The sequence below is a fragment of the Fukomys damarensis genome, unplaced genomic scaffold (assembly GCF_012274545.1).
Source record: "Fukomys damarensis isolate Sample0158 unplaced genomic scaffold, DMR_v1.0_HiC HiC_scaffold_33, whole genome shotgun sequence".
NCBI classification, from domain to species: domain Eukaryota; kingdom Metazoa; phylum Chordata; class Mammalia; order Rodentia; family Bathyergidae; genus Fukomys; species Fukomys damarensis.
In genome coordinates, this window is record NW_022900945.1 from 47,367,235 (window position 1) to 47,379,622 (window position 12,388).

The 12,388-nt window shown below is 44.6% G+C and overlaps 1 protein-coding gene across 1 annotated transcript in view; it reads left to right on the plus strand.

Annotated features, from left to right (window-relative positions):
* Positions 1-11,270, plus strand: part of Cd101 (CD101 molecule) — a 33,606-nt gene extending 22,336 nt beyond the window's left edge. Inside the window, exons 7-9 of the mRNA XM_010631195.3 lie at positions 392-802; positions 3,357-3,752; positions 10,472-11,270. Coding sequence (XP_010629497.1) covers positions 392-802; positions 3,357-3,752; positions 10,472-10,713 — 1,049 coding nt within the window. The 3' untranslated portion in view covers positions 10,714-11,270. The remainder of the gene's footprint in view (positions 1-391; positions 803-3,356; positions 3,753-10,471) is intronic.
* Positions 11,271-12,388: the final 1,118 nt, after the last annotated feature.

The following is a 12,388-nucleotide window of genomic DNA, read 5'->3' on the forward strand; positions in this document are numbered from 1 at the left end:
CACTTTCTCAATTTGATACATGAAATGCTATAGAGTTTGTATTTAAATACTGAGGCATAACTGTGTGAAAAAGAGATCGGACTTTTCTAGGTGACACTTCCCCTCTCCACCTAGCAAGTGAGAACTAGGGCCAGTGGATGGAAGTTATGGAGGGAGAAAACTCAATAGGATATCAGACAGAATTCACTAGGGCCTGTGCCATCCAAAGAACCAATGGGTCGTTTCATCAGCCCGTGAGTAGTTCAAAGGCTGAGCAGTGAGGGAGGCTGCTACAGAGGAGATTCGCATATGTGAAGGGTGTAGGAAGTCTGTTTGAGTTGACCTCTAACATCCCTTCTGCCCTAAAATTTGTTTTGTTAGCAAAGTAACTGTTTTCATTCTTTTCATGCAGAGAGCAAGCTATGTGTGAATGCAAGCAGCCAAGTCCAAGAGATCTCCATCAACTCCAACACAGTTATAGAATGTAGCATCTTGTCCCAGCACACTAGAAACCTCCAGTTAGCCATTGCTTGGTACTTTGCTCCTATTTCCACTCATACATCTTGGCTGAAGATCTTGGAAATGGACCAGACCAATGTTGTAAAATATGGGGCTGAATTTCGCACCCCGCAGAGAAAACAAAAATTTCACATTGCAAAAGTTTCCCAAAACTTGTTTCGGCTCCATATTTTGAGTGTGGAAGACAGTGATCAGGGAGAATATTACTGTGCTGTGGAGGAATGGCTCCTGACTACAAATGACACTTGGCAGAAACTTGGAGGAAAGAAGTCTGGGCAAACAAAATTGCAACTCAAGCCCACAGGTAAAATTGTGAGTGCATTAGCACACGTCTCTCTATAGAATACCCACCTTCTCTTGGGCAGCTTCTATAGAGTGTTATGTAGAAGTAAAAATATGATCTGGAGTTACAGGAATACTGTGCACCTGTTACAAGAATGACTGCAGGACCTGGTGGCACACCAGAGGGTGGGGGTCACTTGAGGTGAATCAATCTGGGGTTTTGAGGAGCTCAAATAGGAACATGATCCTGTGCATAGGTTCGCTTACCAGCCTAGCCGGCCTGGTCTGTGCAGCTACCCATGGTATCGTATCTCGAGATCTCTACCACAACAAGCTGTGTCACTCCAGTGGGGCTCTACTTACTGTAATTTGGCAGAGAAAGGGTAATACGAAGCATATTTCTCCCACTGTGAACAGAAACTGTACAACTCTATGGGGATGTGTGGAGAAATTGCTTTTCAACATTTGGCTGCCTAAACATAAGGGAAATAAGAGTAGTTAACTGTTGGAATGGCTTACTGAGGGAATCTCCTCTTCCTCAGGAGATCTTTAAAAATGTAATGCAAGTTCCAGCCATCCTCAGGGCTCTCTGAGAGCTCTGCTACCTAAATGTGGGCTGGCTTGGTTAGGTCTCTCAGCGCTGGTTAGGTCACCTCTACTGTTGATTAAAATTAAATGAATGTCACAGCTAAGGCTTGGGGACTGGATCAGATCCAATAGCTCAATGCAAATAAGTTGATCTAAATTGGCACTTACGTTATTATTTTCAAGGTAATGTCAAAGAATAAGTTTATAATTGAACACTGCTGTATATGAGGTAACAGGAAGGCACAGATAAATCAGGCAGAGCTCTTGCCTGTAAGGCACTTGCAGTCTGTGGAAGCAGCAGGGGCAGAATAGGATCTCTTCCTGCTGTTCTGGTTCCTCTCTTCTTCCTCAGGGCCCTCTTCCTGTCCCTGCTAAACATGAGTGCTCCTTAGGGATATATCCTGGGCCCTTCTGCTTCTTATTCTCTGCTTTCCTCAGAACATTTTAAACATTTCCCCAGCTTCCAGTACTGCCTTTGAGATGATGAGTCTGGGTCTTCATGATCTGCCCTGATCTCCTGAGCTCTAGGCCTTTAAACCTAACTTCCAGCTGTTTGTCGGTATGCAGCTGCCCCAGAGACCCTTATCCTGAGCCTGCGCCAATTGCCTTTATCATCCCTGCCAATCCACAAGACTCATTTGTAACATGTCCTCCCTCTGCATCTGTGTGGCTGCCATTCCTAGCTCACAGTTGTTCCAGCCAATACCTGGACAGTGTATGTCTGTCCCTTTTTAAGAGGCTGCCATTTCCTGGCTCAGGCCAGTGCTTACAACGTAGAAAGACAGGCTCTGTGTTGTCAGGTTTTTTGGTACATCAGGAAATTTTGGCAGTATTTTTTAACACTTCTCTCAATTTGAAACCATTCACAGCTAAGCAAATTCTTTTAAAACACAAAGCGTATCAAACAAAAACTCTCTGTGAGTTAGGGGTGACGGTGGGTTGCCATTTGCATATCACGCAGAAGGGAAGGAACTAATGATAAGGCTCCAGGAAAATATACTGAAATAGACTGATCAGAACGGGGGGGTAAGGTGAATTTTCTCTGAGGTCAAAGGAAGAATTTCAAGAAGAAAATAGACTTTAGTAACAAAACACCGAGAGGACAAAAAAAAAAGAAAAGAAAGACTGGAGGGTTCCTTGTGCTATAAAACTGGACCTGGCCAAGTGTAGTGATGGGATTGGAATTGGAAGCCATAGTGCAATAAAATAGGAAGTAACTATTGGAGTGGGAAACAGATTCCTGTAAAGCACTACTTCACATGCTTCTCCAGGAAGGAAAGAAAAAAGTAAGCTATAAAAGAGCCTAAGGTCAAAGTTGTTTTTAAAAGATGAATTAAATACATTTGTAATGGAGTTAAAAATTTAATGCACATTATAATTTCTTTATTTATTTTATTACTCGGTGTCATTCTAAGTCCTCAACTCACCTGCTAGTTAGGGGGGAGTATGTACATCAACTTCCGTTTAAAATATATTCTAATCCAATAACTTAAATGGTTCCAGTGGGTGGTATTTTAACACTTCGGTCAAAATGCTTAGTCTCTTGAAGAACCTCTACTCCCTCTGCATCTATACTCCAGATACCATCTTGGTGTGCTGGAGGAAGATAATTTTCAAAGAATGAGGGTTAGTGATGTAATACACGACTTGAAGGGGTACTGGAAGCTTTGAGTAAACCCTCTGGGAAACTGAAGAAGTTGGCCAAGGAGAAGTCAAAGCAGCAGATCAGAGGACCCAGCTGAAGCTGATTTTTAGTGGCAGGGTCCACTGAACAAGAGGAGGAAGACAAGTGGCTGGTTTGATTCATAACAGAGAATGTTCAGGCAAATGTGAAAGAAAAAAGGACAAGGATCAAAGAAAACTGTAAAAAAAAAAAAAAGTGAAAGTTCTGATGTCTAAAGAATACCAGATGGGATCTTCCCAGTGAAAACTAGTTTTCTGAGCAGGTGTTCAGTCTGAATGTCCAACCCTGTCATTTTGTCTTCTAGGAAGTAAGGTACGGATCTCCAGAGTGTACCGGACAGAAAATGCCACTGAGCACGGAAATGTGGACATCCACTGCAGCCTTGAGGGCTCAGGGGCCCCGACCTCCCTGTACTCTGTGACATGGTTCTGGAGAAGAGAAGATGGCAGGCTTCACATGCTGGCGCACCTACAGCACAATGGCTTGCTGGAGTTTGGGGATGAGGGGCGCAGGAGACACTTGCAATGCTACCGTTCATCTCCTACAGACTTTGTCCTGAAGCTGCATAGGGTGGAGAAGGAGGATGCTGGGATGTACTGGTGCAGTGTGGCAGAGTGGCAGCTACAAGGCCACCCAAGCAAGTGGGTCAACCAAGCATCAGATGAGTCACAGTCGATGGTGCTCACAGTGCTGTCTGCAGGTAATTAGGGGTTATGCTGCCACGTGCTCATGGTCGTGAGACTGGCTCTCCTTGTATGCTTTCCCCTCAGCCATGATTTGCTTTTCTTCAAGGTAAAGATGACTTCCAGATTCCCTAAAGAAAATGGCTTTACTACTTCTCTAAGTAGCAATTCATTTGAACAAACAAGGTCTACCTGAGGCTTAGGAAATAGATATGTAAATAACAGGTGCATCTGTCTGACCTCTTCTGCCCTTCTCTTCCCAAACAAAAAAAGCCACTAATATCATGTCTTTTTAAATAACCAAATAATGTGTGAAGCAGACATCCTTACCTCTTGGTAGATCTTACAATTTCAGAAAGCTGTTCAGCAGTGGTATGAGAATGAAAAATAGAGAAATGATGATTTTACATTTTGACCTGACTGAACCAGAATCGATTACATCTAAATATTTCCCTAGTCAAAACACAAAAACAGAACAATCTTTCTCGATCAATAAATAAGTACTACCTTCCTTGTCTCCTTCTATACTGAAAAAAAAACAAAACAAAAAGCTACCAGCATTTTGATAGTGATGTAGGTGTTAATCTTTTCCATTATTATGATAAATACTTGACATAAGCAACTTATAAAGATGAAAGGTTTCTTCGGCTCACAGCTTTAGAGATTGTAGTTTATGACTAGTTGGCCCTGTTCTTTTGAGCCCATGGTGGGAGCAAAACCACTAACTTCATGACCAGAAGGCAAAAGAGAGGAAGAGAAAAGGACTAGAGTCCCACTGTCCCTTTAAGGACATGCCCCCAATGACCTAAAGATCTTCCCTGGGCCACATATCCTAAAATCTCCATTGCCTCCCAATAGCACCAAGCTGGACAGCAAGCTTAACCTCATGGACCTTTGAGAGACAATAACCATGCAAGCCATTTGGTGTGCTTCTTCTCACTGTGCCTTGAAAGACATCAAGGGAGACAGGGTGCCCTACAGAACATATTTACGGACTCCGAGAAGGAGGGCAGCTACTCAAGGACCCTTGGCCAAACCATGACCCTTCTCCATGTGAGTAGGTCATCTTCAGCCAGGCACATCATAGGTGTATATTAAGCATGTATTAATAGTAAAAGCAAAACTTTCTCCAATAGACCAGTAAATCCTCTCTGGTGACCAACAACTGACTACAACAGCTGCCCGCTCATTTTCTTTACCGTCTTGTTCTAGTGAGGTTCAAGGAGAAGAGGTAAACTATAAAGCTAAACTTACCATGGGAAAGGGCCACTGAGATAGAGTTGTGGTCTTAGTGCTTTACACCAAGAAAGGTAAATGAAAATGATCAATGAAGGTGACATTCCCTGGCTGGCTTTGGTGATATTTCTTAGGAGGGCAGGAGTATTACTGTGAATGTATGGCAACTCCTCAGAAATAGGAATGGCTGCATCTAAGCCACACACACAAGCTTCTAGACTAGAGGCCAAAGTTTTAGGATTTGTTCCCTGGAGTGGCATCATCCTCTTCTTTTTTTTTTTTTTTTTTTTTTTTTTTTTTTTCCTGATGCTGACAGTTGAGCACATGGTCACTCTACCACTGAGCTATACTGCCAGTCCTTTTTATTTTTAGTCTTGAGATAGGGTCTTGCTAAGTCACCTAGGCTGCACGTGAACTTAAAATCCTTCTGTCTCAGCCTCCCAAGCAGCAGGGACTCTAGGCCTGCACCATGATTCCTACCTCCACATTATTGCTCTCCTAAGTATCCAGGCAGAATTTTTTTCTTATCTGCTTTTCATTTCGACAGTTATAGGAAGTCCCATACCCCTGAGCACATTCCATACCTGTTTTCCCACTGGAATTCATAGGCTCTATAGAATCAACAATTTTTGCACTAGAATAAATGGATAATAACTGTAAGAAGTACATATTTGCACATTTCCTCTGAGGCAGTTGAGGTCCCTCGTGTGTGTGTGTGTGTGTGTGTGTGTGTGTGTGTGTGTGTGTGTGTGTGTTAATCTCTGTGGAATCCTTGTAAAACAGGATTAAGGTCTTCGAAAGATGAACTCTGGAAAGGAACATTAAAAATTAAGTGGTCTTTGTATTCCTCCCAACTGGAAAAGCTCAAAAGCCTGTGCCTTGACCCACCAAGGTTTTCCAGTGAGACTAATGTCACAGATACTCAAGAAAATCCTTGTAACACAGCATCTGGGTCCTACACCTCACTGTTCCTTTCTGAACAGGGGGGACTCTTGGGTGTTGCAAAGTCCCCAGAGGGTGGAGTCAGATAAACCTCGGCTCCCCTCACAGCTTTACCACCCGCTAGCCATGAAGTCACACTGTGGTGACTTGGCTTCTAAGAGCCCCAGCTGTCTCAGAAAGTGAGTGTCATAGTACAAATCTTTTTATTGTATCTAGGGCAGTTCCTGAGATGTTATAAGTACTAAAAAAAAAAGTGGACCCCACTTCCTCTTTACCTCCAAACATGGTACACAGATTCTGAGAACATAAAAATTGTGAGGAACAAAGCATTTTCCCACAGTTTGATGTCTAGTGGGGGGATCAAATCCAACACGATAGGTGTCATCGAATAAACGTTCCCAGGATGATGAGGAAGCTCAGGTGAAGGCGCTGGTGGCGAGAAGACCTGGGAAGGTGCCCTGGGGTATGGAAACTGCAAAAAGGACAGAAGGTAGTGTAGAGAAAGGTAAGGGTAGGCAGTATAATAAAAAGACACAAAACTTCATGTTATACTTAGGGAACATCACAGCTGAGAATGACAAAAACTACAGCCATGTGGTACAACGGCAAGAGGTGAGACTGGTCAGGTGGGAAGGACACAGATCTCAAATGTGACTAAAGAACAAATCCAAGGGAGTGCACTTTAACATGATGGCTATGGGACATTACTGGACAAGTCCAAGAGAGCAGTGACACCATCTGACTTGCATTTTAGAAAGTTCCCGCTGGGAGTAGTATAAAAGGACCTTGCCTTTTCTTCACTATCTTACTTTCTCGTCAGTGACTAACCCAGCACACGACTGCAGCTGCCTGAGTCTTTTCTCCTCGTCCTGACCCTAGATATTAATGTTTTAATCTGAATGAAGGATTAGCTACGATTAATTGATAGGCCCGCTGTAAGACTTTTCTGGGCACTGGAGTATTTGTAGTTGTGCAGCTCTTGTTGCTATCTCCCAGCTTTTATTTGGATGAGGGCTTATTTAGTAACTCTTAAGAAAGATGCACATCCCTACCGCACTGAAATTTCTGGAGAGGCCACTGCATTTATGTTTTTCCAAAGCCTTCAGTAAGGCTTGACGTATAGCCCTTAACAAATACTTGATGAAAGAGTGAAGGAGTCCTCAATTAGACTGACCAGGGTTTTACTTATTAGGAGATGAACTTGCTATGAGGGAACTTTTATGTCTTGACAGGAGCCAACTCTCTCACATGACTGCACAGGGCATGGTCCATCTTTCAAGTTTTGAATTGGTGGGTGGGGAGAAGTTGGTAGCCCTTGCCATCCTATTCTCATAAGCCAGCATTTCTGAGGTAGTGTCAGGAAGAAGGGCTCCTTATCGTGTGTCCGGCTGTGTGTGGAAGCAAGTTATAAACTAACCTCAGGAGGAAGTGTTCTCATTACATTCTGGCTCTATTTTGCAGGCCTTGTATCGGGCACTTACTCAAATTGATTCAGAATGCCAAACCTTAATGGTTTGAGTGTCACCAATTCTAATCCAAATATGGGTGAGAGGCAGATGGTGGGAAATGGTGGTTGTGGGATCCAGAGCAAACACTGCTCTCCCAGGAGAGGTAATTTAGAAGCACCAGAGCTGACAGTTGCTAGCTGTCGGCCAATTTAGCACTGTGAAGAGTGCACTTCGCTGTCCTTTGATGGCAGATTGCTCTAAGTGGAGCAACCTCCTTCCCATTAAGATAGTCAAGCCCTCTGGCAGTCCCTTCATGGAGAAGGTTAGCATCTCAGAGCAGAAATCCCATTACCAGATTTCTTCCTGACTCTTCTGTGCCAGCCCCATCTCACTTCAGCATCCTAGCAACTGTGACACTTGGTGCCTCACTCCCATTAGTCTCTGCCTCCCACGACTAGAACAGGAAGCCAGGACCTCCTAAGTAATCACGTGAATGTGACTCTCAGCTGGAGGTCACCCAGGTCTGGGAATGGAACAGTCAGCGATCCAAGAAAATTAGCTTTTCATTGGTGTATCAAAATGCCTGATATCATCAACTAATAAAGAAAAGTTCTGTTTGGGACATTTCAGCCTATGGTGGTTGGTTGGCCTGTTGCTCTGGGCCTGTGCTGAGGCAGCACCTCATGGCTGGAGTGTGTGGCAGAGGAAGCTGCTCATTTCATGGCAGCCAGGAAGTACAAAAGAGGAGAGAGAGGTGGGGGGAGGAGGGTAGGTGAGAGCCAGGGAGAGGGGAAGAGAAAGAGAAAGGGCACCTCAGTGACCTAAGACCTCCCATGAGGTCCCACCTCTTAAAGGTTCTAGGACCAAGCCTTTGATATATGGGCCTTTGGAGGACATTTTAGATCCAAAGTATACCACTTGTGGACCCTGTAAGAAGTCAGTAGGCTCTGAACCTGCTCTCTGCCTGGTCTCGTAAAAGAAAAAGTTACCTGTGATCTACTCAGCTTTCACAGTAGCATTCCAGCTGATATTTATTGCTTACTGACTTAACAAACTCACTAGGCACTATGTTAAGTGCTGTATTACACATGATCTCAACACAACTCTAGAAATTGTTGTTTCTGTTTGATTGATGAGGAAACTAATGATTAGAGAAGATAAGTAACTTATCCAATGTCAATAACAGGAAAATTAAAGAGTGAGGATTTGAATCTAGCTCTCTCTGAAATACAACAGGTACTCATTTACTACTCTGGACAAATGGCCATGGCCAGTGCTCTTAACGCCTGGACTCTGCTCTATTCTCTTTCAGGGTTGCAGTTTTTGCCTTCTTTTGACCATACTTTCAAGTGTACTCTGATGAGAACTGGCAGAATAATTGCAGTCAAGCCAGATCATTTTGGAGATGAGTCCCATAGAATGAGGAAAGGGGACTTAAAGAATTAAAATCTAGCTTTGCCATTGCCTCACCTTTCAAAAAGAAAAGTCAAACTGAGGGTGGGGATTACAAAGGAGACCAGACAAACTCTAAGCCATGAGCCTCAGCAGCTCTTTTCCAGCCCCACTTAGAGCTGCAGGGACGATGTTCACTTTGCATCATGAGGCAGCCATCCCCAGGTTCCTGTGTGGTCAGCACTCCTGCAATGAACTCATTCATTCACCAGGCTCCACTGAGCTCCTATGGGCAAAGGGCTGTAGAAGATCACAGAAGCTGCAGGCCCTGCGCTCCAAGAGCACACAATGCAGGACTTGGGCAAAGTCTAGATCCTATCTTGATTCCTCACAAAGAGGTGCTCTTCAACATGTAAAATGCATTAGCAATACAACAAAGGAATCCTTGCAACAGGCGTTTGGTCACAATGACCTCCAAACCCCTTTTCATCTCTGAGAATCTATAATCCCATGAATCCTATAGCTTAACCTTTGAGGAAGCGATTGCTTATGTCATTACAATTTTCCAAGAAAAGCACAGCTATTGTTAGCATCCAATTTTTTTTTTTCCAGAACAGTCCTGATTTCAAATATGATATCATACCTAAGTGACTAGGAAACTACAGTTGATGGCTCGTGTCTCTTTAAGCATATGACTTTCTGCTTCGGGAGTCTGTAAACCTGGTTATTTGACAGTGGCTCAGGGCACTGTTTCCTGGAACTTGTGGTATTTGCAATCTTCCAGCTCTGTTTCCCTGACCCAGGTGGATGCTCCCCGCTCTGCATGTTGTTCTGCCAGTGGTGCTTCCCAGGGGACTGCAGCTGCCAGAGAGATTATAGGCTTCAGCAGGCCTTTATATACTATCTTTGGCCCCTGTGATTGCAACCAATCTGACCAGCAAAAGTTACTGAGCACATTTGCTAGTCAGGCACTGTAGGGGATGCAGAAACAAGTAATACTATCAGATATACTCTAGTAACTCTAATGAACCAAGGGAGGTACTGAAAGGGAATGGAAGAGTCCCAAACCAAGGGTTTACAAGAGGGGACAAGAAAGGGTACTGTGCCCAAGGCAAGGTAGGGTGCCCTGGCAGAGGAGGTGTGACCCAGCTAAGCCCAGAGGACCTGGAAGATTATGTGCAGGGAATGATCTTGGAGGAAAAGGAGCCAATGGAGGGTTCCTGGAAGTGGGCTGCCTGGGGGCCATGCTATGGGTTGGGAGAAAAGCGCTTGCTGGGCAGGTGCAGCTGTGTGAAAGGACAGTGCAGTGGGGTGTGTGTGTGTTTCACAAGCAGCTGTGGGAATACTTCAGTTAAAAATTCAGGACAAGCAACACAGTTGAGATCGAGGGCTGAATTATAGATATCTTTGCTAAGGAAAGAAGATTAAAGGGGAGGTTTTTTTCTTGTTTCCTTTTTTTTGTTTGGTTTTCATTTTGGCTGGTAATTTTAAGTAGGTCATTGGAAATTGCTGGGCAAGTGGGAATTGCACAGCATGTGCCTGGGGGCCTCTCCTCACCCCATCCTGTGCTCGCACATGCAACTTAAGGGGTCTATCCCATTTGGCCTGCTATTTTTACATTTATTTGCTTATAACAATAAATGGAGAAATGCACAGGGTTGACTACTCCATGTAAGTTGGATAATGATTATTCTGTATTTTTTGCCCTTCTGTTGCAGAGCCCACATTTCAAGCAAGGATCTGTTCCTCAGCACCTTTACTGTATTTCCTAGTTGTCTGCCCCATTGTCCTGTCTGGCCTTCTGCTGATTCTCCTCCTCTGCTTATACCAGAAGGCCAGGAAGTTGTCGAGGTGGAGTCTCAGCGCACAGAAAGAAAGGGCGCTCTGGGTGGGCATGAAACAGGGTGGAGGCGGGACCCCAGGCAGACGAGAAGATGAAGAGGCAGATGAATGCAGCTGAATCCTGAGAGGCACCTGTGGCTGGAGTGCCGGGGGACTTTTGAACTGGACTGGCTGGAGCATGAGAGAATTCTCATTCTGTCCTTTACTGTGTCTGTGGCTTCGGGCATGTCACTTGAGGTTTACAGCGAACATTTAGTGAGCATTTATGTGCTGCCCAGAGCTGTCACGTGTTTCTTTGTTCGCCCACCCAGGGTAGCCTTCAGGTGTGGACAGCATCGTTGTTCTAGTGCCTCCTTCCCATAGCACAGAGGAGCAAATGCGCTCCCAAGGCAGAGCCCTGGGTGGGCCCTCTCCTCACTCCTCTTACATCATTGGTTCTCCTGAAAACACCGATGGCCCAGTCACACTGGCTCCGGGTATTCTTTTTGCTCTAGATAAGAGACTTCTGAAGGAGTCTGATGTCACCAAGGCAAAAGGAACTGGGAACATGCTTGTTTACGTCAATTCTGCCTCCCCAACCAGAATGCGACTTCTTCCCAGGCAGAAATCCAATCATCTTCCCCTAGCTCATCTGCAAATGCCGACTCGATAGCTTAAGAGTAGAAGAATCACAGTATTGATCCTTTGACAAAATGATAAAACATTTTATACATTGATGGGGGGCATTGGTTTTTGTGCTCCAAGACTTATTAAGTCATGATGAAGGAAAACTCTTTCTTCTGTCCTTTGAACGGGGTGCTTGTGCAGCAGTGTGTCCGTTGGTGTCAGGGCTTCATGTCTCCGTTACCACCAAGGGGCCCATGGCCCCTGGTCCTTACTTTCTGTGACCTGCCAGTCTGGAAAGTGGGAAAGAATGGTGGCAGTACCTGGAGCAGGAGGGGCCACAGGGCCACCACCCTGCCTATTCTTGCAGGGCTGGGGTTCAAGACAATTGGAAAGCAAAATCATTTTTTTGCGGGGGTACTGGAGATCAAACTCTGGACCTTCGCTTGCAAGGCAGGCGGTGGAACCACTGAGCTAAATCCCGGGCCCTTGAAATCTGATTCTTAAGGACTCCCCAACTCACAGCCTGGAAAATTCCACGGTGGGGCCTTCATGCCATAAGACTTCAACAGGTGTCCTTGCTGGGCCTGGGACCCCCTTGCCTTTATCTCAAAAGGTACTCAGACCCAGTTGTACCTAGAATTGCAAATCAATCAATGCCACCTAACAGACTTAAGAAAATACATCTATTTATCGTCTATGTGACCAATGGGGTCTCTTAAACATTCAGTAATTTGCATTTCCAAGGAGAGCAATTTATTTTTAATTATTTTATCAGGTGCACAGTCCTCTCCAAATGTAATTAGTTCCTTTGCTTCTTTGCAAGCAGATTATTGGTGGCTGCGAGAACTCCCTCCCTAGATCTGCCAATTTCTTGAATTCATCTCCCTTTATAGCCTCCTTTGAAGGACTACAAATGTTTTCTTAAGCATGTCAACACATTTACTTCTCTCTCTGGCAGGGGAGCATAGTTTTTCTAACACAAAGCTAAAATTAAGACTTCTTAGAGAGCACAATGACCCCCTCTCCCCAATTTTTTTTGGGGGGGTTACTGGGGATTGAACTCAGGTCCTTGCACTTGCAAGGCAGGCCACTGAACCGCTGAGCTAAATCCCCGGCCCCCATTCTCCCCACTTTTTAGAAACCTATATTTTAATTGGGATTTTGAAGAAAGAAAATGGAACCCCAAC